General features: G+C 39.3%; 1 protein-coding gene across 1 annotated transcript; it reads left to right on the top strand.

Annotated features, from left to right (window-relative positions):
* Nucleotides 1-158: 158 nt before the first annotated feature.
* Nucleotides 159-27155, top strand: LOC106921554 (SH3 and cysteine-rich domain-containing protein 2). Its single transcript, XM_088007686.1, has 11 exons — nt 159-1096; nt 10921-11269; nt 13415-13509; nt 15307-15389; nt 18621-18744; nt 20870-20939; nt 21129-21238; nt 21337-21425; nt 23259-23310; nt 25100-25237; nt 26328-27155. Exons 1-11 carry the CDS (start codon nt 1010-1012, stop codon nt 26424-26426), a joined length of 1296 nt encoding a protein of 431 aa, XP_087863812.1. The 5' UTR covers nt 159-1009; the 3' UTR covers nt 26427-27155.
* Nucleotides 27156-27509: the final 354 nt, after the last annotated feature.

The following is a 27509-nucleotide window of genomic DNA, read 5'->3' as shown; positions in this document are numbered from 1 at the left end:
ACGCTGTTGGAATAAAATAAAACTGCACAGAGTAGTTTTCAGATTTTATTGGTAAAAATGAGGTATAAAATTATAGACGATTTTGTTTTGGGCTGCCACATATAAAACACATGGAGTTAGTGGAGTGTAAATTGCACTATGTGTTGTTCGGTGTTAGTCTTCGAATATGGCATGTAGTATTAATGGAGGACCCAAAGCAAATTTGGTTTAACATAACTAAAATGACCATGGACGTTTTAATTAAAAAAAATTCTGCCTATAGTACAAGACATTCAAGACTCTACAAGCCAATTTGCCAATGTGCTGTTGGCAAATTGGCTTAAAATTTGTATGTCGTTTCAAAATAAATGATCTCTCTATGAAATGAGCCCTGATGGAGGGTTGAAATCCGCCAATCGTGCGCCTCAGACGCATGGAAAGGCGTGTCTCGGATTGCGCTTAAAATTATGTCTGTGTGTGAACTGCAGAGTTCGCTTTGAATCTTCAGCCAGTTGATCGCCTTAAATCTTTCGGAGGAGTCTTTTCTTTTTTTTATGTGTGTGTTGTTTGTTTTTTTTTAAAGAATGTTTTGAGATTTGAGATTCACACCGCAAGACTGCGCTGATTTTTGGCACCTGGAGAACGGAATTGGTGCCACACTGGAGCTTTCTGGTGCGCGCCGGAGGACGATCCACGGGGCAATGCAGAGAGGAGACAGAGCCTTTTGCTGAACGCATGTCCCCGCATGGCTTGAATACAAATAAAGCATAAGCAGCTGGTGTATAAGCTGCACCAGTCTCCAATTTACCCAATAAGCGTGTGATTGGTGTGGAGAGTCACCTCGCAGCAGCAGCAGCAGCAGCAGCAGTGCGCACTCTCCATTTGACGTGGATCTGCTCTCTGCCGGTGTTTCTCATATAGCAGTAGTACCCCGCCGACTGAAACCAGTTTGAGGAGCTAAAAGTTTGTTTTTTTTCATTATTATTTTTTTGTATTCTTGCTTGCATCGACCTCCTCCGGCTCGGTACCAATGATGACTGAGAACAGTGAGATGGAGAGCGACTCGCAGCTCCAGCGCTCCCCAAACAACATGCCCATCCAGCCGATGACATCCAAGGCAAGTGGCGCAAATTCCTCAGTCGTTTACTATTCAGATGATGTATGTGATCTCTCGAAACGTGGAAAAAAGGACAAACACTTAAATTCAGTCAAAACTTTGCAAACTGTTCCCCCCATCCGATGGGAATTGGCTGAATAGTGACATTTGTTTGATCATGCTTTTTTTTTTGTAGCGTCTTTTATTTGATTTTATTTTTTCAGAGCTGTTATAATTGATTATGAAATGGGGATGACAACATTTCACAAATGCAGTTGTATTCTTATGCCTGCGTCATTAGGCGTAATCTCCCACGTAACGTCTGATGTCACTTTCTCTCTTGTACGTTTCTTCAACACACACGCGGTTCAATTTTTATTTATTTATTTATTTTTATAGGTATTTTAATTTTATATTCTTGGTAAAAATAGCTAAAGATAAATGATAACCTTGAAAGCTTCAACATGTGCATGACTACGTCTTTTTTTTCTTTTTTTTTTTTTTGCTGAATAATTATCCAGTCTCTCACTTCTCACACAGGAATATGCACAAAGTGAAAGCTTTAAAAGTGCAGATTTTGACTTGAATATGCAGCTGGAGATCATTTTTTCCCCTCTACATAGGCCTACCTGTCAGGAGCCTGGACTCATTATAAAGTGCCTGTGATGCCATTTGAGTTGTTGACTCAACTGTTTAAACAAAGACGTGGAGCTGTGAAAGCTTTCCCTTGCCTGCTTTTTAATGGCAGAACACTGGCTCATTAGTTTGCTTCATGGACACAACTTTCCCTTGAGTGGAGTCTTTGTCTCCACCTCATGCCTCTTCCCGATGCCCACGCACAAACACTGCAGGCTGCACTTTTGAAGCAAAGTGACACTCCGAAGCAATGCAGTCAGACACTCCACTGGATGCTCTGTGCTGCATCTAAATATTTGATGTCCTCCGTGAGAAGCTGACATTGCTGCCAGCTAACTGTGCTCACTCCGGGGCGATCCGCTCTATATCCAACCTCCTCGCCAGCTGAGACCAAAGGAAATCATCGGTGATTCGACTCCAGGCAGAACCGATTGGTGTTCAGATGAGCTCAATGCCGGCTTTGGCTTAACTACGTTATATCTTTAATGACAAAGTCGTGGATTTTGTTAAGTGCATCCATTCTTCACATTGATTAATGAGGCCTTGCCTGAATTCCACTGCTTTATTTGAAATTCACTTTAATTCAGTGTAAAGTGGGAGATGAGTATTTATCCTCTGCAGACTTGTTCTGGTTTTGCATTTTGTCACACTTTAGCAAATTTTTAGTGTCAAATAAAGATAACCTGAATGAATAAAATAGCATTTTAAAAAGCGTATATCCAAGTTAATTTGGACCTAATTGAAAAAGTAATCACCCCATGAAATAACTGGTTGAAAACATTATTTTAATTTCTGTAACCAGCCACACCCAGGCCTGAGTATCAGCCTTGTGGCACCAGGAAATCACAGAATTAAGCCTGTCTGACAGCAGGTTTTGAAATGGCCTAGTTAAAGTTTGGACTTAAACTCATTGGAGGCACTGTTGCGTGATCTTAAGAAGGCAGGTGATGCTCAAAAACCCACCAATATGGCTGAATTAAAACAATCCTGCAAAGAATTGTGGGTCAAAATTCTTTCATACTGATGTAAAATATTTCTTTCTACTCATTTATTTCTGCATAATAAATAAAGCCATAATTTAAAAACTGCATTTTGCATTTACTATATTATCTTTGTCTGCTGTTAAATTTGCATGATAATCTGAACCTGCAAATTTAACCAAAAAAACAGCAAAAATGGAAGGAATCTTTGCAGAGGCAAATGCTTTTTTTTTTTTTTTTTTACAGCTCTGCTTATAATAGCGAATGTCATCTCAAGGCACTAGTTGAAATTATTTCATCCTAATTTCATCCAGTTACGTAGACAAATTAAATTTGAATTATAATATAGTATATTCAGATTCATGCCAGCTATTAAAAAGTTATCTAAACGAGACCAACAGATTGACGAGTCATTCATGCTGCCGCAATCCCTCATCCTGACAAAATATGAAGTGACAGTGGGAGAGGGCAACTCCCTTTTCACAGAAAAAATGTCCAACAGAAACTGTCTCATTATTGAAGTTTTTCCTGCCAGTTCCAGTTTTTCCAAACCAGTTCCAGTGCTGATCTGGTGCTAGTGCGTGTTTTACACCAGCTCTTTCGGTTTCTACCGCCAAAAACTCTGGCACGAGAACTGATAACCCTGGTGCTAGCTATCTTGGCTCCAACTTTGAGTAGGACCAGAGAGAAGAACCGCTATCATCAGCGGCTGAGGGCAGAGTCATGGACACCAAAAATTAAAATGTTATGAGCATCATATTTTAAAGTCCTGAGTAAGTTAAGACAAAAAACTAACAAAAAAAGTCCAAAACAAAAGCAGAAGATCGACTCTTGAGTAAACATAAATAACCTAGCAGAGTTTAGATTGCAGTATTTATTCTTTTGTAACCTCATTTGAAGTGGATTGGCACTTCAGTTTAAATCTGTACCTACAAAATGGAGTTTATTGTGGAAAACTTGCAAATTATCTGTCAGGGTTGAAATAATATGCGTTGTTAAAGTCCCAGTCCCATGTCTATTTAAAACACCTAATCAGGAGCATTTCTGAAATATAAATCTCATCCACAGGAGGTAATTTTGAAGTAATCTAATCAGACTCAGACATGTGTCCGTGTCTTAATTGGACAGGAAAAGACTGGCAGAGAGAGGCTCCACTAGCAGATGCTCTGAGAAATCCACCAGCAGCAAATTCCAACATAGATGGATATCAAAAAAGACAAGAAAAAGAAAAAAAAAATCAAGGACAGCTGTGTATGCTGCCAAAACGATTCAGAGGACAGTCAGAAAGTGTGGACTTTCTCTGCAGCATCCAACAATGTGCTGCCAACGTTGGCAGGATTGTGAGCACAGCAGCCAGTGATGTTGGTCCGTGTTGAGAGCTGTTTGGTCTCTCAGGGTACTTGATGCCGTTTGAGCGTTTCATGAGAGGAGTGTGAGAACAGGTAAACCACTTTTCTCCTCATGTAAATAATACGCCTGGGAGTTTTTGACCACTGTCAACAACAATAGCAAATGTGTTTGCCCATTTCTCCAGTTGATTGGCCCATTGTTTTATTCTCAGCTTGCTCGCCAAATGACGATAATTTCACAAATTATCTAGTGTGCACTCTAGAATATTTATTCATTTTTTTAAAAAAAAATTCACACTGAGCACAGCCTTTCAGCACAGCTGGCTCGGTGGTAGAATATGGAGGACATTCACCATGTGTGTGACTATTGGTTACAATTCCAAATCTAAATTACATGAAATTGTAATTACAATCATTAAAATTAGACTTCTCTCTAGTGGCATTCAAAGTCTGTAGAAGATCACTTTACTCATAAGAAAATACATTACTGGCACTGTATGTTTTTGTAAGGCTAACGAAGTTTTACATCATCTAGAAATGGTGAAAGATGAAATATTTATTAAAGCACTTTGACTGTGACAAATCCCCTCCCAAAAATATTTAAACAACCCCAAATCGATATTAAACTACTTGAATTCATTTTCCATTAACTAAATTTTGTGAATAAATTGTATAATTTGCACAAATTGTTAATTGAAGTTAAGTTAGCAATCTTTTTACACACAAACTGCAATTTCATCTCACACACTTTCCATCTCTGTGTGTGCATGAAAAAATGTTGCAGCATCGCTAACCCTTACATTCCTCCTGAGGGCTACCTTAAAGTTTGTTGCAAATTTCACAGCAACCCATCCAGTAGCTGCTGAGACATGACACTAAAGACCACAAACTTCTCTGTGCTGCCGGTGGAATTAAATTGGATTTTCTGGAAGCTCTAGGGACCAAAAACGCCTGCAGAACTCTGTTGGCTCCAAGGGAATCCAGAGACCTCATGAAGGTCTAGTTTTATTCTTAAAAAAAAAAAAAAGGGGAAGGAAACTTACCCTACAACAGTGCAGTATTCAGTCATTCAGCTGAGGTGTTGCTAATGATCTACCTGCATCACACAGATGACTTCAGTTTCTGATCTCCAGAGTTTGCCACCGAATCAAACGGCTCTTTGAAAGGACGCTCTTTTAAGTTCACTTCAGATCTCGTTAACGAACACTTCGATTCCTCCCCGAATGAAGTGGCTACGACACTGAGTTTGACTGATGCAGGTGGTGAGTCAGGGAGGGCTGCAGCGTGATATCGCTGTGTCATGTGCCGACCTCGACCGTGCTTTACATGTCACGTCGGCACATTTTCAATTTTCCGCATGCGTCATTCAACCTGGGGAATGTTTAGATAAAAAGAAAAAAAAAAGAAAGTGCATCGACTGAGCAGGTTAAGGTTAACTCAGCAGAGACAACTTGATGTGAAAGCTCAAAAACAGCACTGTGATCACATTTTCATAATCCTCTTTGGCAGCTGAAGGAGGCCAAGGTCTTTCTTAATTAATGATCGCACCTTCACTGCTGTGGTCGTTATTGATTTGACACTACAATAAAGGTGTGAGCCTCTGAAATATTGGAGTCTAGGTCAGAAGGGCAGAAAAGATACTTGGCGCTATCAGTTTCTCCTCCATTAAACATTCCTTGAAACGTCGATGGAGAGAGATTGCATGTGTGTGTGTGTGTGTGTGTGTGTGTGTGTGTGTGTGTGTGTGTGTGCGTGTGCGTGCGTGTGCGTGTGTGTGTGGTTCTGCGTGAATGAGCTTGATTGATCGCATGTGTACAAGCGTTTGTGATAGGAGAAGAACACTGGAGGCAGCCAGTGATTATGCATTGCTTATCTCATATTCATAGCAGGAATCTGCCATCTAGTCATGCATAATAACCAATTTTAGGACACGGAATGAGTCCACACACTGTTTTCTTCTGAAGGAAGCTTTTTTTTTTTTCTTTTTTCTTTTTTATAATAGGTGAACGTTTGTAGAAACGCTGGTATGTTTTGGGTCTTGTGTTCACAGGGTGAAGTTAAAATTCTTTGTGTCCTACTTTAGAGATATAATTCCCTTTAATCTACATATTCTTCCACTGACCTAGAATTGGTGTGAGCCAGGAGACTGTCTTTCACAGCACATTTACACCAGAGTTGGTTTCTTAAGGCTGAAATATCCCCACTTAGAACAAGGTCGGACACGGTGATGTTGATCACGTATTTGACTGTGGCTGGTTAAAGGGAACTTTACTGCCTGTATACACTGATAAGTGGACTTTCTTATAAAAAGCACTTTGGACGTTATGCTGTTCTAATTGGATTAGGTGGAGGAGTATATCCGCTCCAGTGGTTCTTCTTTTCCCCCCTAATATATTCTGAACCACCACTTTTCTTCCAACGGCACAGAGAGGGATATTTCCACATTTTATAAGTGGAGATTGATATTTCGAAATATGAAATGAAGAAATTTGAAAAGCGGGGGGTGAGAGCTTCAACATTCTCTAAAAGACGTTCAACCAGGCAACAAAAATTGACCGGTACGTCAACAGGGAAAGCATTTGTTTGTGCGCATTTAACGTTGCAGTTGCACATGAAAACTGTGTGAGAGTTAGTCGATTCAACATTCAATGAATAAAATGTGCCGGAGTCCAGAGATCTCTGAAAGCCGTCAGCATGTTGTGGAGAAAGGCTGTTTACGTCGGCACCTTCCTGATAGAATCAACACTTTATTGTTCAGTTGTGACCTCTAGACACATCCAGACATTCCATAAATATCTCGGTCTGAGCTCATTAAATTTTAACGGACGCTCATGTCTGTGTTCGGCAAAAGTCTTATTATTGATTTATGGATGTTCAGACTCTGCTGTCTTCTTGCAGAGCCTTGATTTTTGACATTTAGACTGAAAACATGTGAGTACTGTATGTGATTGGTGGTGGACTCATGCAGTTCTTGCAAGATGAGAACTTAGATTCCCTTCAGCATCAAGACTTTTTGTGACAGAAGAATAAAATAAAGGTATTTTTGTGGTGATTTTTATGCTTTTAGAAGCAACTACTGGACCACAAAATTATCTTACTGCTGGGTTCGGCTCCACCACCGTAGGACCCTAAACCAGATGAAATGGCTATTAACGCATTGATTAATGATTTACTAATAAGAAGACCTGCCCCTAATGTTTTTTCCCCTTTCTTTTGGGAGCTATACACTGTCCAAACTCAGACTTTCTGTTTTTGAATTAGACATTCTGGATTCATTTATGTTAAAATTGCCTGCTTTCATTCATATTTATGTAAATTACACTGATTGCCAAGGGCAGGATTCTCAAACAAATCAGACATGTATATGTATTTTTTTTTTTGTATTTGGAAATTTACTGAATGTAATTTCTCCCAGATCCATTGTGAGGCACGTCGCATACTGCAAATAGTTAACATCTCCACTTGTTCAGTTCGTTTGCACCACTAAATGTGGTCCTCAGATAAAAAATTGTACCAGGTGGAAAAGATGTGCAAAAAGTGGAACTAAATCCAGAAGCGGAGCAGTCCAAGTAAATCTGGGCTTTTGTTTCGTACAACAAAAGACTGGTTGATGCAGGAATTGTTGCTTTACAGATAAAAGTGCAGGAAACATTACTTTGTCATTTGTGGCTCTTTGACTTTGGCCACTGATTGTGTAAAAGATGGATGCGGTGTCTAAAAGTACTTTAAGGGGAAACATGCACCTTCCTAATGGCTCCAGCTCTAAATGGCATGCATTTGAAACCTCAGTTTCTCTTCTAAAATAAGACAAATTTGATGAGTTCCCCCCTCCGGTATCATCAGCAAGAATCACCCTCTCTGGTTTCTGTGCCTGAAAATGTTTCTATTACTGGCTACATTCAAAAAGCTGACTTGATTTGTATGAAATCGAGTTACACGGCTTTGCCACAGCGACTTTATTCACGTGTTAAATGCCTCCTCTGAACCCGTCTCTCTTCTTACCATGTGAGCTTCTCACCTGTCACAGAGATTCATGCGAGATGGTGCAGCGATGCCTCTCTTTGGAGCGTGAGGTCACTCTGGCTCGGACTCCATAGTAGGATCCGCTCACATAATGCTCAAATGAAGGGTAACGGGAAGGCTTTTTAGAGCTGCACACTGACAGTAATTGAGACATGTGCTTCAGCCGGAGCTGTTATGCTACCACTCGACTGCTCTGATTATGAGCTTGGCTCCAGCTGGAAATAGACAGAGTCAGGGAAAAAAAAAGTGCAATAAATAAAAATATTAAAGACTTAAAAAAAACATTGACTGATGGCTGGAAGGGAGTGATAAAACTGAATTTATTTACACCCACAGATTCTCTGTGGATTTTTGTGTATATAAATTAGATCCATTTGTCTGACAAAGTGCCTTGAGACGACTTTTATTGTGAATTAGCCCTTTATAGATCAACTGAATTGAATTAATTGTTTAAGCATCAATAATAAGGCTGGGGCAACAACGAGAGCAATCAGTAACAACCACTTTGAACAGACTTTGTTGCTGTTTTCTTTCAGTTGTTTGCATGAAAATCAAATTATAACCAACAATGCACTGTAAGGGGGAAAAATCTGCAGTTTTTAATCACAAAGTGAAAAGAAATAAATTGAGATTGAAAGAGATTGTTGTTTTTTTTTTAACAGACTTGGATAAATATTCAGATGGAAACATACACACAAATTAATGGACAGACATGAATAAATGAGTACCGTATTTTTTGGACTATAAGCCTCTACTTTTTTCCCACGCTTTGAACCATGCGGCCCGGTGCGGCTTTTCTGTGGACATTTCTTCAACCGCCAGGGGGCTCTTTAGCAGGAAGTGAATCATTGGAAGTTAAAAGTGAAAATCAAAGAAGAAAGTGCTGATTTTCATTTAGAACAAGCACATGCTAGCAGCAGGCACATATGTACAAATGAATATGACACATCAAACGCATGCAATTCAAATGTATTTAGTCAAGAACAGCACATTAAACAATGTTTCATGATAAAAACAGAGCAACCATTGTAATGTACGTAGGTTTTCTAGTCACGGGCTAATTTGCAAACCCAGTCCTTGGTTGGACATTTGTTAAAAGACAGCGAAAATAAAATTAAGATTCATGTTACCTGAGTTACATGATGGTAACGAGGAGAAATCTTATTTTCCTATGAATTCACATTAAAAATACCTGGGTTAAATTTCAAAGTTTGAGCCACAAAGGGCCGCCAAGAGCAGCAAACCCCTAAGTGCAAACAGAGCTGTAGCGGTTCACGGCAAGCAGAGTATTCATCGGTTTAATCTAATGAGGTTATATTATCCAAATGAAATTATGCAGGAAACATATGGAGAGAGCAAATGCACTCACTCTTTAGTCTCTGTGCGTTTGCCTCCATGTGTCCCACACAGATGCATACTCTTAAATAGACAAACTGTCTTCATATCTCATTACCAGACACACCGAGCTGCAAACAACATGTCCCCGTAAAGTGATTAAGTTTGGCACCGAGCAGAACGAGCGCAAACAGACGGCGCATCTGCGCACATAGCGTCTGCATTGCTCTGATTGCTCTGCTCTGTCTGTGTGTCCGTCTGTCTGTTTGAGTGTGTGTGGGTGCAACGCCACTCTTCCTCTTCAAGAGGACAGCTTCCTCGCTGACTGAAGCGGCATGTCAGTGCGCATCATGAGCATATGCGTGCAAAGCTGCGGGCAAATTCCTAGAAACGTCCATCCATCAATCAATGCCAAGCAGCTGCAGCTCATGTAGGATTTGTCTGTTTCTGTGGCTTTTGAAATACAGCAACAGCTAGTTATGTCTTTTTGTTCTGTTAGACCTTGTGCAAAGTTTTATATGGCATATTTCTTTTAAAATTACTTCAAAGGAGCAAGGGTTTGTTCTATTGTAAAATGGTATTAATCAATGGTTCTCCTTGGAGGTTCTTCATAGATGTTTTATTTAATATTTCTTTAGAACAATGAGGAAAGTGGAGGACAAAAGAAGATTGATTATTTGTTTTTAAATTATGTGGTTTAGGAACCAGAATCAAAAGACTGAAAAAAAAACAACTTAATAATCTATCAACTGAGGCAGGTCTTTTCAACTTTTAGTGAATTACTGTAAATGTTAGTAAAAGATGTAAAAGAAAAAATAATGTAATCAGAATGTATTTATGACAAGCTGGTTGGAACAAAGTGCCAAAAGATGTGACTTAAAACTGGTTCTTTTTAATTTTTTTTCTTAAAACAAGTGAAGGAAGCGGTGAAAGTCCTAAAAAAAACAACCCATTTGGCACCAATTCAAAACTTTTTAGGAATATTTTGCTAAGTGAGGGTTTAGGAAAGACTTTTACACAACACAGTTTTACGGTAATGTTTTGATTTAGCCTCAGTGCAAACCTTTTATGTCATCAGTTGTACCAGCGGCATCACTTGGACATGCTGTTAACACATGATAACACTGCGTAAACCCATTTCGTTTAATGACGGCGCCTCCCTTTGACCACTACTGAAGAAAAACCATTTACATGCAGCAGAGTTCAATATATAACAGCAGGTGGTCATAAAGAGAATTGGCTTATCTTGTTTAACCATGAACCAATCGTATGAGGAACACTTTGTCTCACTTAGGAGAACTTTGAAACTTCGCTATTAATATTTTATTCACATGAGGTAATATTGCGCGCTATGAGTCACCCCATTTCCCCAATGAGAACTGGTGCGAGCGCGGCGTTTTGTTTATGGATGCTGGGATATTGCTTGTGCTGTCCTGAGGGTGTATTCAGCATGTGTTATTGCCTCCTGCTCAGCTCGTGTTTTACCCTCTGTTTTCCTTCCTGTCTTCGTCAATGTGTGCAGCTCCAGAGATTGAAACGCTCGCTGTCCTTCAAGACCATGATGCGCAGCAAGAGCGTGGAGAACTTCTTTCAGAGGTCCTACAGCGACGCTCGCCTGCCCGCCGACTTTATCACTGACCCACCACCGCCTTCTCCCCCACTGCCACCACGCTCCCCTCTCGTTGGCGAACGCTCACCCTCCATTTCACCGTCTCTTAGCCCCAACCCCTCCATCTGTTCCCACTCACCGTCTCTCAGCCTTTCTCCATCACTGCCTGCAAAGCCTCCCCGAGCTCAGATTAACCACTGTTTTCAGGACCACATCTTTCGGAAGCCCACCAACTGCCAGCACTGCAAGCACATGATAGTGGGTAAGGTGCAAAAGCTGTTCCCACAAGATTACACGATTCCATGTCGCTATATTTGGCACAGACTGATGATCATTTGGGGCAGGGGATGTAGGAATGTATGTTCAACAGTTCACTTTGAGGTTAAAATGAACATTGAGAAACGAAACTGGTCTTTCTGCTTTGTGTATTCAGGTCAGTGGCATCACAAGAGGTAAAAGGGAAGTTGATCAGCAGGCATTAGCAAACAATTTTGAAAAAAAATTCATATGTTTTGTGCAGCTTTTGAGTTACATTCCAGTTTGACCTGAACCTCTTTCGCAAACCTCATCCATGAGTTCTGTTGTTGCCAAATTTTACACACACACACATATATATATATATATATATATATATATATATATATATATATATATATATATATATATATATATATATATATATGTGTGTGACCACAACATCAGGAAAAAGGAGCACGAGAAACTGGAGAAATACCAGGACCTCAGAGAGGAACTGGAAAAGACCTGGAAGGTGAAGACCACAGCCTGTGGTCATCGGGGCCCTCGGGGCAGTCACCCCCAAACTGGAGCAGTGGCTCAAACAGATCCCAGGAACAACATCAGACATCTCAGTCCAGAAATGTGCAGTTCTAGGCACAGCCAAGATACTGTGCAGAACCCTCAAGCTCCCAGGCCTCTGGTAGAGGACCCGAGCTCAGAGGATGAAAGAGACCACCCTCGGAGGGTGAGAGGGGAATTTTTTATATATTGCTCCACAGAATATTAGGAAACACTGGTGAAGGACAACCTCGATTTCAAAACGGGGAACTAAAGAAAAAATGATTAAAGAACCTGTTTTGATTGCATTATACCTCATGCAATGTCATCAGAGACCCAGACTGTTACTTTTGGGGTGGTAGACTCTAATGTTTTACAACTAAATAGCAAGAAAACATAAAGCGGATCATAACATGCTGTTCTAGATGTCGAAAGTCAGTTTGACTTGTCTTACAAAAAGTCTAGCTTGTAGTTTTAAAACCTCGGGTAAGTTGTACAGAGATAACCTTAAACAGAAGGTTAAAGAATGCATGCAACACATCAAACTGTTTTCTTACAAGCTGACAAATTTTCAAACAACCAGATTTGTTTTGGCTCCAGTTAGTGGACATTTAATTAAAACTGACTCATTTTCTTCAGTGCAGCTTGAGTGCAGTTTTCTTTTATCTCTGCCTTGCTGCTCCTATGAGCTAACAGCTACTAGTATTTCTCCTAAATGCGTTTCCTGTCAGTATGACTGATTACAGCCTCCTACCTGCTCCCCTGTGTTTGCGTCCAGGCTGTTGTTTTGCATGCATTGTGGGGTTTATTTATGTAATGCATCACTTCGCCCTGGCTGCACTCATCAGCAGTCCTCAAATAAAGTCTAGCCTCCTTTCTCCTTGTTAAGCTCATTAAGTAGAATCAATTTTCCTCTTTAAAGTAAAAACTGTGCTTTCTTAAAGCCCTCGATTTTTTCCCCCTTCTTTCTTAAGTAGCTTGGTGATGTTGTCCTCATCTGCAGCAAATTCAGAAATCACTCTTCTTTGGTTCTAAAATAAAAAAAAGGTTTTGGCCTCTTTATGCGTATAAACATTATAAATAGTGATTATCTCATCAGGAAACAAATTAGGAAGAAAACATCTGGAGACTGTTTTAATCATTCCAACACTTTAAGTGAAAATGAAAACACTTGATGAATCATTCCTAAATCGATTATGTCTGAAATATCTCCAGCTGCTTTTCAATCTCGCCATATTTTAAGAGCTGTTGATTATTATAATTATAATTATATATATATATATATATATATATATATATATATATATATATATATATATATATATATATATATATATATATATATATATATATATATATATATATATATATATATATATATATATATAATTATAATTAGTATTTGCAGATGCAACAGAACAGAGCTTGATAACCTGAGAAGACACAGATCTGCTGCTGTGATCTGTAGGCCACTTTGTTCTTTTCACACTTTTTATGCACCCTGCTGCTTCAGCGTTTTTCTTTTTTCTTTTGTTTTTAGTTTATCTTTCATTGTGGCAACATCAATGTCTGTCTTCCGTGTCTTTAATTCGTTGTCTAACCCTCTCTGTAGGAAACTCCAAACAAGCTCTGCGGTGTAAAACATGCAAGATGGCTGCTCACCTGTGGTGCACATCAGAACTCTCGCAGCAGCAATGCCATGGGAAGGTATATGCAATTTTATGCTGCATTATTATTTATGTATATATATATATATTTACAGTTTCTCCCATACTATTCCTTGTCACAAGTGTGGGGAAAATATGACCAAATTTTGCAAGACTAAAAACAAAAAGCTCCACATTAAAAAGCCTGAAAAACATTAAAAATGAAACATGAGTCGAGGTGTTAACTACTCAATCTACCTTGAGAACATACATTTGGCCTTGCATTGCAAAACCAACGCAAAAATACAAATTAGACTTTAAACCCTCAGGTTATTTAGAATAATTACCAATTGATGACCAAAACCCCGAAGAAGAAATGTGAAGCAATGTGAAAAAGCAACACAACTACTTTTTCAATTAATACATCCAAACGCTTCTTATGCTCATCGTAACGAGTGAATTATCTTGAGAAAAAGCTATTTGAACAGAACCAGAGCCATCTGGGTTTTGCAGCAGTAAATGAAAATATGGAAGGTCTAGTTAAAACCCGGAAAGGCTGTTGTGGGTTTGTGGAGAGCCTGAGTAAAACTCTAACTCAAACAAGTAAGGTTGAAACCTTTGCACCTTCTGCTCTCCCTCTGTCTGATCTTCATCTGAAGTGTCTGTCAGGGAAAAAGCCCAAGTCTGGATGAAAGTGCTTCACAATCTCTGTAGGATATCTGCAAAATTCCCTTGCTGCTCCCTTTCAAACCTCACCATGTCCTGTCGAATTTCGCTGCCTCGTGTCACATTATCGACCTGAATCATTTATTTTTCCTGCGATGGAGGTCTGTACTGCTTTACCACAGGGTTTTTGTGATTTTATTTTTCTTGCAGTTGTTAAAAATAAATGCATCACTCCAGTCCGAAGTCATAATCAGTTTAGTCATCAAATCTGGGTACTACTATCAAGCAGGTTTTTCACTTTTTTTAACCACATTTAATCTAACTGCTGACATATTCATATAATATTTATTCAGATGTCACAAGCCGTGACTTATATTGGTTGACTTTTGTCAAAAACATTGACGTTTCAAATTATTTTAGACCAAACCATTATCAATTGCAATGATAAATAGATTTGGTTGTCAAAAAAAAAAAAAAAAAAACTTACTATGCAAGGGAATTACAAATTTTCTCTCCAGTAATTTCAAAGTTTGATATCTAGAAACTTTTCTTGTGGATAGGTGAAAACATTAGCATGCAGCAGGAGACGAGACCTTCTGAGAGCAACTGTGAACATTTTAAAGAGCACTTTGTTCAAGACGCCTCACTGCAGTTTGACAGCTTTCTACAAGCAGGAGGAGATGCAGGGTAGTGAAAAGGGCACGGAGAGGTAAAATACATCCTATAATAAGGAGAAACATTTTGTTTTCTTTCTCAACGTGGCAAAGAGACTCAGCGCGTCTAGATTTGCAAGTAAAGACAGAGACAAACTGGTCTCAGCTGAGACACTTACTGTGCTTAATTCAGTGTGAAATTGCAATCACAGGGACTCACAAACACAGGCTTCCTTGTCCATGCTTGTATCTAAGCAATGCATATACAAAAGTCGTCGAGTAAATTTATTGTTCACCATTGAAGGCAGCAGATAAGCACAGAAATAATTTCTTCTTCCCGCAGCAGGTGCTCGGCTCTGGCAGCGCTCTCATGCTCACCAGTTTGCCTTTTTGTGTTTTTGATCCAGCTATTTTCATATGACTTTATTGGGGTCCTAAAATCGCTTCGCAGTCTAGTCCATTTTCCCATGGTCCAGATCCGTACACAGGAAGTAATGGAAGCTGAAAAAGTCATTCTGCTTTCTTCTCCCCTCCATTAGTCCGGAGCGTTCAAGCGAAACTTCAGCTCGCCGATGCTCGTCAATGAACAATTGGCTGTCGTCAAGGAAGTTCAGCCAAGCCAGGGTGAGCATTCGGAGAGTGCACGTGTGTGTGTGTGTGTGTGTGTATGTGTGTGTGTGTGTGTGTGTGTGTGTTTGTGACAGTGGGTGCACAGGTTTGTTTGCGTCTCTGTGCTTTTGTTTGTGACTTTGCTCTGTCTAGTGATTTGGGGTATTTTTAGATTTTTTTGTGCGCTTCCATTTGTACCGTAACAAACCCAGAGCCACCTCCCTCTCACCTTACAACCACGGAAACATGAAGTGGGAAAAAGATAAAGGAGAAGAACAACTTCAGCCTTTCTGGGAGGCTGGTGGATGCTCTGCACTCTGAAAGTATGTGAATAAATATTTACAAGCTGTGATGTTTATGTTTTTTTAATCTGTTTATGATTTGCGTCGTATAACCCCGGACTGTTGAAGCTTAAAGACAGGCACTGCAGTTTGCATGTTTGAAATCTCCATAAACATTGAAATGCTTCCTAATTTATGATCAGCATGAGCTCTTTCCAATTCTCTCCTGAGATGTGGTTGCACCTCATAAATTAGGTTTTGAACACACGTTGAATTTCCAAAGCTCTGCTTTTACACCATTGCCTAACAGGACTCCAAAATATTCCTTTTTTTCTTTATCTTTTGATGAGCCGCTGTTTTCCTTGGAGAAGAAAAGAGAGGTAGCGAGGAAGGGTGTAACGATATATCCAGCTCATGAAGTGATACAATACCGAGTTTACAAGAATGATTAAAGATAAAATTTCACTAATTTAATTGGAAAAAAAACAAAACAACTAATGCTCCTGTTACACTTCAGCAGATCTGCCTTGCATTTCAACGCCATATGCGCTGAACTTTAGTTGTTGCATGAAGTTATGCTACACGATGCAGACACTCTGTCCGCACTGAAGATAAACTTCTTTCACATCCTAAACTGCTGAACTGACAACAGCAAGACTTACATTTAAGATAAAGTCTGCTGAAAATTCAGCCAGTAGTTTTTTTGGCCATTGTGGAAAGACTCAAATAATTGAACTTTAGATTTCAGGTGTTCACTTCAGTCATAAAAATGAAATATTATACAACACTTTACCTTTATTTTCACACCTTTAGCTGGCTTTCCTAATGAGCTCATTTAACTGCTTTGTCTCAGCACTTGATGATTTGGTTTCATGAAACCTCATTGTTCTCAGAAGATAGTCCACTCTGTAAAGACCATCATGGTTGTGGCTCCAATCAAGTTTATTGCTTAGGTAAACACCAAGGTACTTATGTGAGTCCAATGTCTCCTGTCAGTTCCCTGGCTTTTCACCAAAGTCGCACACTGACAGCAATTGGCCAGGGGCTTCGCGAGACACTTCAGTCTGAGACGACGTTTTGTGGCGTTTTAATATCACAAGTTTTCATATCAGTGTATGTTGTTACACCCCTGGCAGGTACTGTAGCGCCTCACCTTGTGTGAAGTACACAGTGCTGACTAAGTCGCAGCATCTCATGCTGCTGGGACTTTTTGTACGACTCATGCATCAGGATACGATCGACCGGCAGCTCCATCACCTCAAAGAATGGGTCTCTGCCAGGGCCTGCTGAGTCTGCAATCTGTCAAACTCACAATGTCCTGCTACTTACGAAAATACAGGAGCAATGTTACTCTTGATTACTATGATATTGTTAAGACTGTAACAACATCCTATGGTATTAAAATGTCAAAATGGTTCTCTTGAAAACAAAGTCCGTCCCACAAACAGCTATCCAGCTGCTCTTAGCGTATGATTTGGTTGGATGATAAAAGTTTTCTGTGGACGACTATCTACTCCACTCTGTTCTCATTGATGGCTCAGGTGGTAGGAGAGGAAGTAGTACTGATGGTCAACGAATAAAGACTTCTTGTCATGCAAGCTAATAACTGTAAGTCATAAAACAATTTAGCCTCCATTTCTTTTTAATCTTTTTATGTGACAGAGTGAGAGATAAAGTACAAATGGCTTGTAAACACTACCAGAATATCACAACTAGTCTAATTCACAGTTTTCATCAGTGTTAAAGAGCGATTTCATTTTATTATTTCCTAAAATTTATATTGTATATTTGAAAACATACGTTTTGGCATTAAAATATGATGTAACGTCGACTTGTCAGACATGGGCTGATGTATACTACACTAATTAGCACTCTGAAACACAGTTTGTAATTTGTGAAACCTTTTCTTAGCTTTATTAAGAACATTACTTTTTTTTCGTGTCCCGTCTGGCAGTGTACCAATTATAATTTTTGTCTGAGCGCCAAGGAGAAACCCACCAGATTTACTTTGACAAGTGGAGAACAGTATGGTGAAGGACAGTTGGCGCTTTAGGTCGCAGTCTTGTTTTGACAGTACAATGAGAGACATGCTAAAACAAGAATCAACTTTTATGTTTAGATGCTACAGAAAGAAAAGACAGCCAGATACGTGTTCAGAAAGATAAAATAAAAAAAAAACTCAAGGTCTTCTCCCTGCTATAAGAGTCTGAAGCTGAAAGTCTGTGAGTGAGGTTCATTTAGTTCTCTGTGATTACTTCACTTCCTCCAGGGAAGTTCACCCCTAAATACTCGTCTGATTTCAGTCTTGTGTCAGAATTTCAATTTTTCGGATTCCCGGTGAATTTTTCTGACGACAGCACAGTGATATTTCATTCGGTATGAAATTGCAAATTGTTGCTGCTTTATCCTGCAAGACGTACACACTTGCACACAAACATGTGCAACTATAGCAAAAAAAAAAAAATCCCTCTGCCTTCCATTCCACTTACGTCGAGGTGGATGGAAATAGGAGCAGAAAATCTCATTCCTAACCTAGAATATGCTGCGGTAGCACTGAGCATTGCAGTCTACATGAAACGCAGAGATGAAGACTTTGAGGGGATTTCCATATTTTAAATATCTTATCTTATTCTCTTTGTACTCGCTACAGCTCCAGATATATCACAGCCCTTAAACTAAGACTCAGTAGAGTTATTAGACTGTTTTGATGTCTTCTTAACTTTTGGCTGCTGCACACTTTCAGATGTTAAGTGGGTCACTTTGGCCCAGGACTGAATGCATTACTGCTGTTATATTTAGCCCGCTTCCTCCAGATTCTCACAGGCACAATATCTGTGATGTACAGCATTATCTCAGCGTGTCATCCTAATTGTGGCGTGTCTGCAGCAGAAGCTTGGAGTTAATTAATAATTTATGGGTGTGATTTTTACTCAGGCGTAAATGTGTGTTTGTGTGGTGTGTGTGGTTTCAGAGGCTGCGCGGATGCGTGTAGACCCTGTGTATGCCGCCTTACGCTACGGGACGTCCTTGGCACAGATGAGCCGTTCCAGTTTTGGCAGTTTATCAGAATCGCCAACACGCAGCCTGGTACGGCATCAACTCCCCTGTCAGTGAGGGTAGAGGACAGTTGAATGTGTGTCTTAGCCATAAAACTGGGTTTGATGGCTCCGGTCCCATTGAATCACTGACCAGGTGCTGAGGTCATACGTACAAATTCATAGTACAGAACATTTACTAGGTTGTAAATTTCTACAGAATAATTTTATGCTTTTTTTTAAAGGTGTAAATGTGAAGCATGATGTAATATTCAGCCAAAACAATTCAAAATGTCAAATAAAGAGGTTTAGGACCCTGTAGAAATGGACATATAAGGAGGGAAACTGGTCACTACTGCACTGTAAAACGTCTGAAAGTGAAAGTCCACCTGCTGCCTTGAAAATGCAACTTAAGTAAACAAAAAAATTGCATTGGTTTTAACTCAGAAATTGAAGTTCATTAAGTTGATTTAACAACAAGAGACAAGTTGTCTAACATTGTTTTTCTCACCTAGTTAAAGAGTATACATTTTTCTATCACTTTTACTCACAGTGTCAAATTAAAATAACTACTTATTCTGCTCAGAAACATTTAGTGTGAACATAACATTATCCACTAGCTTTGCAAACTCGGTTGAATTAAAATAAACATTTACCTTAATAAAACGCAAGAGTCAGATCAACATAACACACTTCCCTCTCAGGATACAAAAACAAGCCGCTAAGCACGCTGGGAAATAGTTCCCACTCCTGGCTTTTTCTTCTTTCAATTTTATTAACTGGCTAACCCAAAATCTCTAGTTAATTCAACCCTTGGAGCTTTGACAAAATTAATAAAAAGCTAACACAACTTACTACTGTATGTTTATCTTTCAGAAACTCACACATTTAGGTAAAAAATCTAAAACTTGCTACATTTATTTGAGTTAGAGAGTAGAAGATATACACAAGTAAATGCAATTCATCTGTTTTACAGTGTATTCTTTTATGTTTTGATTTGTTGAATATCTATCCCTTATTCCTTTTTATGTTAATGTTGCTTTTCATGTTTATAGTTATTTGATTCACTCAATTTTTTCTCTTTTTTTCACACTGATTGCATTCCACCATTAAGAAGTTTACACATTTTAATGTTTTATTTTTGTTCTAATTTGTGCCATGTGCACTAGATGTCTGCACTATTTCTTTTGCTCTCCTTCACTGTTGCGTCTTTTTGTACCATCACCCATTACAGTCCACACTTCACTTAAATGCTCCATCAAACAAGTTTTAGTTTGTAACATGGGGAAAAAAAACACAAAAAGAAGTTTTTACTAATGATTTCATTTAATAAGGGAGCAAATCTATCCAAATCAACCCACGACGAAGTGAAATAGTAATTGCCCACTAAACCTAACAACTGCTTGTTTCAGATTGACGGTGAAGACTGCCATTAAGCACTTACAATAAGACATATTTTGGTAACACTTTATTTGAAGGGGGTTGAATAAGACTGACATGACACTCTCATAAACACCTGTCATGAACATGAATAAAGCCTTCATGAATATTTATGACTGTCGTCATAAAGCGTCATTCGGTAAATAATGACACTTTTAATACAAAGTAGACATTATTCAAAATGTCTTTGTTATGACAACTTGACATTAACCAAGAAATCATTACTGATATCAATTTGTTATAAAAGTATTACTGATTGCACTTTAAAAATTAGGTAAATTTATGTTATTAAAGGTAAATTTTAAACAGTAATGATTTCCCGGTTAATGTCAAGTTGTCATAACAAAGACATTTTGAATAATGTCAACTTTTTATTAAAAGTGTCATTATTTACCGAATGACGCTTTATGACAACAGTCATAAATATTCATGAAGGCTTATTCATGTTCATGACATGTTATGTCATGTTTATGAAAGTGTCATGACAGTCTTATTCAACCCCCTTCAAATAAAGTGTTACCCATATTTTTATGTATAATTATGATTTCAATGTTCCCTGCCAAAATTTAAACCCCTAGTTTCTCTACCATCATCATCTCTGGCAAAGTCAGCTACGATGATTCAGAAAATAGTATTCTTAACGGAGGACAACAAACTGACTAGACATCTGTTGAGCAAATGTACGTTGTCTTTGGCAGCTGGGTGCTAACATTTTATTGTTTCCTCTTTATTTCAAGGGGGAGGGAGGTGAGGAGAGGCAGGAGAGACAGTGCAGCATGGAGGAGGAGATAACTCAGGAGACAGGGGGTAAACGCTGCTATGTGTATGTGAAATGTGCTGTGTGTGTGTGTGTGTGGGTCAATGTCTCTGCTGCGTTTACCTGTGCATGACTGCCTGCATGAGAGAGATATTTCATTTGTTTGCTTGTTAAAAAAAAAAAAAAATTCAACTGCATAATAAAAAACAGGGTCTTTTTACTTTTGGCTACTTTCGCAGAAATCCTCACGCCGCTTCCAGACGCCACCGATCCAGAGAAAGAGATGGAGGAGGTGGTGGAGCAGAGCTGCGAGCAAGCAGAGATTCTTGCAGAGGACGGCAGTTCAAAGGTAGAGCTCTGTTCAGTCAGCCACTCTGTGAAGGTCAGCCTTTGTTGTTTCATTTCTGGCGTTTGCGTTTCTGTCTTGCATCCCGAATAACCCCGTAGGTGCCCAAGCGCATTGAAGTCCACTCCATCCACACCTATGTAGCACTCTACAGGTTCCTGCCTCAGGAGCTGAATGACCTGGAACTACAGTGAGTAAAAGCCAGACGAAAAGGTTTTTTTTTTTTTTTTTTTTTTTTTTTTTTTCTGTGACTACATGACCACAAGTGTGTCATGTGCTTGTGTGTCAGCATGTTTTGCTGCTCTCTGTGTTTATAGTTTATCCCTATGATTTGCCCTGGTGGTTATTCCTGCAGGATAAAATGTCCCCATCAGTTTTAGAGGACAATTTCAGGGCGCCCCGAAGGACAATTAATTATAAATTTGGATCCCTTTGTTGTTCCCATGTAGAAGTAGCGTAGATTAGCTTTGCTCCAAGCAAGGGAGAGGATGGAGACGATGAGCTACTGAGAAAGGAAAGAGAGACGAGGCAGGAAATCGCATAGAATAGTGAAAGTAAGAAATAGCCACTACAACCAAAGGGCAAAAATCAAAGTAGAAGTTCTGAGAGATGAAGGACAAGAAAAGAGGATTGTGGGCAGACCTTGTGATGTGAGGGTATTCTGAGAGTGTATTGATGGTTAGAGGACAGCTCTCACAAAAGCAGAGCACCGAGACTGTTAAGAGCCATCTGTGATCCGGCTCCGAGTGTATGAGTTCAGAATTTCAAGAAAGGGGGATGTGCTTCTCCCAGGCCGGGCGGAGATGAAAAACTTTACAACCGGCTTGGACAGCAGTCCGGTTTTATTTCAGTTGCCATGATTCACTCAGAAAACGGAGGAAGCACAAAATCCATGAATTAAAAATCAGACTTAATTTAAATGAGGTGAAATAAACACTGTTAACTCTGACTCTTCTGTTATTTTCTAATCTGAAGTGACTGTGTCTTTACTTAATTAGCAAACAATCTTGTACTTTAGATGGAGATGAGTAGAATTTACAAATCAAAAATATATGAAAAATATATTTAAGAAACACAACATTGATACTCCAATTAAAACAGAATTACTATACTAGATCTTGTCATTAATAAGAATTGAGAATAAATTTCAACATCCATCCATCCATCCATCCATCCATCCATCCATCCATCCATCCATCCATCCATCCATCCATCCATCCATCCATCCATCCATCCATCCATCCATCCATCCATCCATCCATCCATCCATCCATCCATCCATCCATCTTCTTGCCATCCAGCATAGCTGGTGTTTTCACAGTCATGGCTTAAAGTAGGTTAATCCCACAGTTACCTTAAAGTTATAGCAATAAACTTAAAAAAAAAAAAAAAAAAATTCTCAGCGTTTGGAAAAGTGGCTCCAAAATGTATTCAATAACTGTTTTAGCAACAATTACCAGAACAATATTTCTACATATATTTCTAGAGTTGAGATTATGACTGTATGATATATGATATCATCTCACCGTATAACACACTGTTCAGTCCTGACACTCAGGAGAGCTGATGTGCAGACAAGCAATTGGAGCATAATTTCTCCCTGTGTATCTGGGACGGTGGCGGCTGCACAAAAGGGTCTCATCAAAACCCGGCAGCACAATAAAACTGCAGGCCAGGTTGGGTCGGCTGCAGACGGAGCCGTGTTTTCATCAGCGCTGCGGCAGGAACTGCACAGCCCAACACGTACAACTTACGACTCCCGTGTCTTTGTCACCTTTGTAAAAAGAGACACAAAGACTCGGCCGCATTTTAACTGCTGTGGCTTTGTAACCATGGGCTCTACAGCTTTTTGTCAGTTAGATAATGTTATCTTTTGTGCTTCAGCTAAGCCCACTTTCTGTGCTCTTGCAGTGCCTTATCTGTCTGCCATGTATCCCCCCATCTCGTCTCCTTTTCCCCCTTTTATTTTCCCCATTCCAATTGTGCATCTTTTTAAAAATTCTCATGTTTTTTCCTCCAATAGTCCTGGCGATCGGGTGCAGGTCACAGACGACTCTAATGAGGAGTGGTGGAAGGTGGGTGTGTGTATGTGTGCATCTTTGTGCCACTTTGGGTGTCCAAAAAGGTGTGTGAGTGCACATTTATTGTGCACATGTGCTAATTCAAGTCTTCAAATCAAACCTTTAGTGCGTAACACCTGCTCCATTTTTCATAAACATGCAGGCAGCCACTTTCTGAAATAGAACATAATTTCCTCTGAAAATTACCAAAAGAGTTTAGCATAATGAACATGACTAGTGTTTCAGCCTCAATAAGGTGTTTATTGAGTCGGTAATGAGCTTCACACACTCCCAATGGAAAAATGTTAATGTGTGAGAGTGTGTGTGTCTGTGTGTGTGTGTGTGTGTGTGTGTGTGTGTGTGTGTTTCAGCTCCAGACTAAAAGCAAGACTCACTTACACTAAATAATGTGCAAAGTCTGCGTATCTTTCATCAGCAGACCTTGTATTTGCTTCACATATAACTTCTGTTGCCACGTATAAAACTGCAGCCTCAAAACACTGTCAACAGATTCTTGAGCAAGGAATCTTTAAATTATGCATCGCCTGTGAATCATCTGTTCATTACTAATGCGCAGGCTGCGAATCGCTTCTGCAAACATGGATACACCTATGGCATTCAGCAATAAACATTGAAATGTTGTCACTTGCATCTCGACACTTACCGTCACTTTGCATCAGACCGGTTAGAAAATAATCGATTGTTCTTATTTTTGCTTGAATACATGGACAATAACTCCGCGCATAACTTTGCCGCCCTTGTGATTTATCACCGAGTTCCAAAAGGATTTGATTGAAATGAAAAACAAAGGCGCCTTCTTGATTCACCCACTAAATAATTAGGCAGAAGATGACAGTCACTCTGAATTGCAGAAATTAAAAAAGGGACTAATCATCTTTTCTTTCAACAAACAAAAAGATTTCCCCGAACTGTTCAGAGTCCCCATATATCTTCAGAGAACGAGTTAGGATTCCTTATTTGCTGTCAGATATTTGAGAAAAATATTTTCAGCTTGATGCAAATCTTCAAAACTTTCTGGAAAGAAACTGAAAGCTTAAGTATAAATTTCTAAAGGTGGATTATCGTGGAAAGAAAAACAAAACAAAAGACGGTTGATCAAAATCTAATTCAAATATGAAGCTTTAATTCGCCTCAATAGAGCTTTCAGAACAACGCTGCTCTTTTTATCTGCAGAGAATTAGCTTAATGAGCTCCCATTCTTTTATTTTTCAAAGATATTTTGGATAAATAAATCAAAACATTTTAATGTTGCGGATTTGTTACAGAATAGAGCTGAACACTCACTTCCGACACTTACACATTCAATTTGCCACGTCTGTATTTTTGTTGTTTGTCATAATCGTGTGTAATAAAAGGTCAGACTCCAGTCAAGCTCAGGTTAAACTCTGTACAACTGGTTTCTGTGAATCCATTTTGACCCATTGGCCTTGTCTATGTAGTTACAAAACTAAAATGGTAATGAAAGTAACTCTTTCTTCCCCCAATAAACAGGAAATTTGCATGCGAGTTTTCATACTGGAGCTAGCAAGATTTTTCCTTCCTTGAAATACTGTTTATTTTCCCAACTGCAAAAAAAAGGAAACATTTAGGACTTGCAGAAAAACAACTTTAGTTGTTTATAATGAAATGATTTTCTGATTTTATTTGTGTATCATGTTGAGCAGTTAGGGTCACATTTCTAATACTAATGACTAATGAGAACGCTCTTCTTAATTAATCATTCCTTCTAATACAGACATAACACCTTTGTGTCGTTGAAGTTGTGTTCTTTTGTGTTCTCCAGGGTAAAAGTGGTGACAGAGTCGGCTTCTTCCCTGCCAACTTTGTGCAAAGGGTCCGACCAGGCGAGCGGGTCTGGCGGGTCGTGCAGAGCGTTCCCGGAAACAGAGAAAAGGGACACATGGCAGTGAGAGAGTCGCAGGTAACCCAATAATGCTAATGCATTGCTAACATTCTTCTTTGCAAACCTAGCTCTCCTGAGGAAAACAAAAATACTCTAATTAGCTGCAATCTTAGAGCGAGAGAGAGAGAGAAAAAAAAACATTAACCAGAGGTGATGCTATTTTAGGAAAGAAAAAAACTTTTTTTCCCCCCACAGTTTCCCTCTGTTGTAATCTGAGAACAGGGTTGTCCAACATGCGACCCAGGGGCCATTTGTGGCCTTTGAAATAATTTAGTGTGGCCTCAGACTACAATTTAAAAATGGCACAAATCAAATTTTACCGACAAACACAGGTAGTCAAATTAGTGAACTTAAAGAAGGCATTTTTGAATAAAGACAGAGAGAGTAGCCTTTCAAAATTGACCCAAAATTTCAATGAGGCAAAAAAGTGAGACCCTTTTTTATATTTTGGATCTAATTACAGATTAAATATCTCTCAGGAATGCTTCAGACAAACAGGTGATGTTGACTGAATCATTTTTCAAAGCGGTCTCACTGGGCCCAGAAAATGAGACTGGGCATCATTGTTGGTAGTACAGCTTCACATACATCTAACATTTGCCTCTTTTCAGTAGATTTTGGTCAGAGATGCTGCTTTAACCACATGGAGAAGAGGGAAAGTTCTGAAAAACTTTGCAAAATATTATTTAAGATCCTCCAATTAACCACTAACCGGCAACAATTACTTATTAAGGATGTCCTTAAACCATAGTAATAATTGGTAAACCCAAAAATTATGAATAATAAAACTTAAAATATATTTCTAAGATGACCCAACTTCGTAGTTTTTTTTTTTTTTTTGATAGAACACAAAGATGACACAGAAGCTCTAGATGGAAGCTCAAGGTCTTCCGGTCTGTGAACAGTAAATGATCAGAACATTACCTTCGAACCAGAATAATGGATATGACATTCTGTCCTCGACCTGAGGAGAGAATGAGTAATAACGTCACGTGTGTTGCAGCCATAGATGCACTAAATTATCCTCATAAAAAGTGATTCCAAAAATTCACAGAGAGTCTCCCCGTATTTGTGTTCTCCTCATTTTCCTTTCCTCTCATCGTTTTAGATTTGTGTTGGGAAGAGAGAAGATGGGGAAACTTTTCTGAAGCTGAGTAGTGGAAAGAAGAGAGGCCTGGTCCCTGCCGACTCCATAGAGGAGATCTGAACATTATTTCACTTTTACACTCCGACTCAAACTGTCAGCACCGCTCTCTGGAGAAATGACCATCCAAGCCTCTGCAACCGCATAGAAACATACGCACTCCTGCCAAGATCCGACGCCACCGTCTCTGACAAACGGTTGTTTTCTCAGAGCATTTATTGGACTGCTGTCCTGCACCCGAGGACGGCGACTGACTCAACATCTTAGACAAAGGGAAGCAGAGGTAAATGTGGCTTTAAATATTTGGATCGCGTTCAGTTTTGCCCCGTCAAAAACACTTTTCCCCGACTGTGGGAGGACGTTGAATCCTGTTATGGGAACATCATGCTTGTGTCAGTGTCCTTTTTCTTGCTTCTACCCACTCGGTGTGTCTCATCACTATCTGCTCATTTCAGGGCTTTTTTCCCTTGGGGCTGTTATCACATATTGCTGCTGCAACTGCAGACTTTTTTGCACGGAACAACCACTGCCATCCACTGAGAGCTACACTGCCACTAGAGAAACTTCCGGATGAGATGGAAGGAGGTCATGCAAATTTAAAGCCTGCATCCGACAGTGCTTTAACTGATAAATGTAAAAATGCAGAAAATGAATCAATTTTTTTAAGAAAAATTGAAGGCTCCAGCAATCTTGTCACAGATGTTTAAACCTGTATTTTCCTGTATATAGAAATATTTAAAGTCAAAGGAAGTTAAAAAGAATCGGACCGCGTGAACAGGGGTGTCCAAAGTGCGGCTCGGGGGCCATTTGTGACCCTTGGGTTGATTTGTTTGTGGTCCTCAACTGTAGTTCAAGAATGATACAAATTAATTTATTAAACTTCCTCTTCTAAATCAGGGTATGGTTTTCTTGCAATGGGAAATGCTGAGTATAACACAAAGTACTTTGCAACCAAAATTTTATAAGTGCAACCAGGTGTATCCAGAGGCTTTTACCGAGAAGCTGAGTTTACCTTTACCAAACTCGGCTTTTATTTCAGACGTTAATCTTGGCTAAGTATAGCAATCGTTTTGAAAGAGTGTGACCCAAATCATTATATTATAACAAAGATAACATTTGTTCAACTGAGCCTAAAAGAAATTGTGC

The sequence above is a fragment of the Poecilia mexicana genome, unplaced genomic scaffold, assembly GCF_051168715.1.
Source record: "Poecilia mexicana isolate PSO_F unplaced genomic scaffold, ASM5116871v1 scaffold_8, whole genome shotgun sequence".
NCBI classification, from domain to species: domain Eukaryota; kingdom Metazoa; phylum Chordata; class Actinopteri; order Cyprinodontiformes; family Poeciliidae; genus Poecilia; species Poecilia mexicana.
This window is presented reverse-complemented; position numbering and strand designations above follow the sequence as displayed.

What these genes read in the sequence shown, in the direction of transcription:
- LOC106921554 (XM_088007686.1), top strand. Translation starts at nt 1,010, where the DNA reads ATGATGACTGAGAACAGTGAGATGGAGAGCGACTCGCAGCTCCAGCGC. An exon ending in AGCAGCAATGCCATGGGAAG is followed by an intron (nt 13,510 to 15,306) that starts GTATATGCAATT and finishes CCCCTCCATTAG; the next exon opens with TCCGGAGCGTTCAAGCGAAA. An exon ending in CTGAATGACCTGGAACTACA is followed by an intron (nt 21,426 to 23,258) that starts GTGAGTAAAAGC and finishes TTCCTCCAATAG; the next exon opens with TCCTGGCGATCGGGTGCAGG.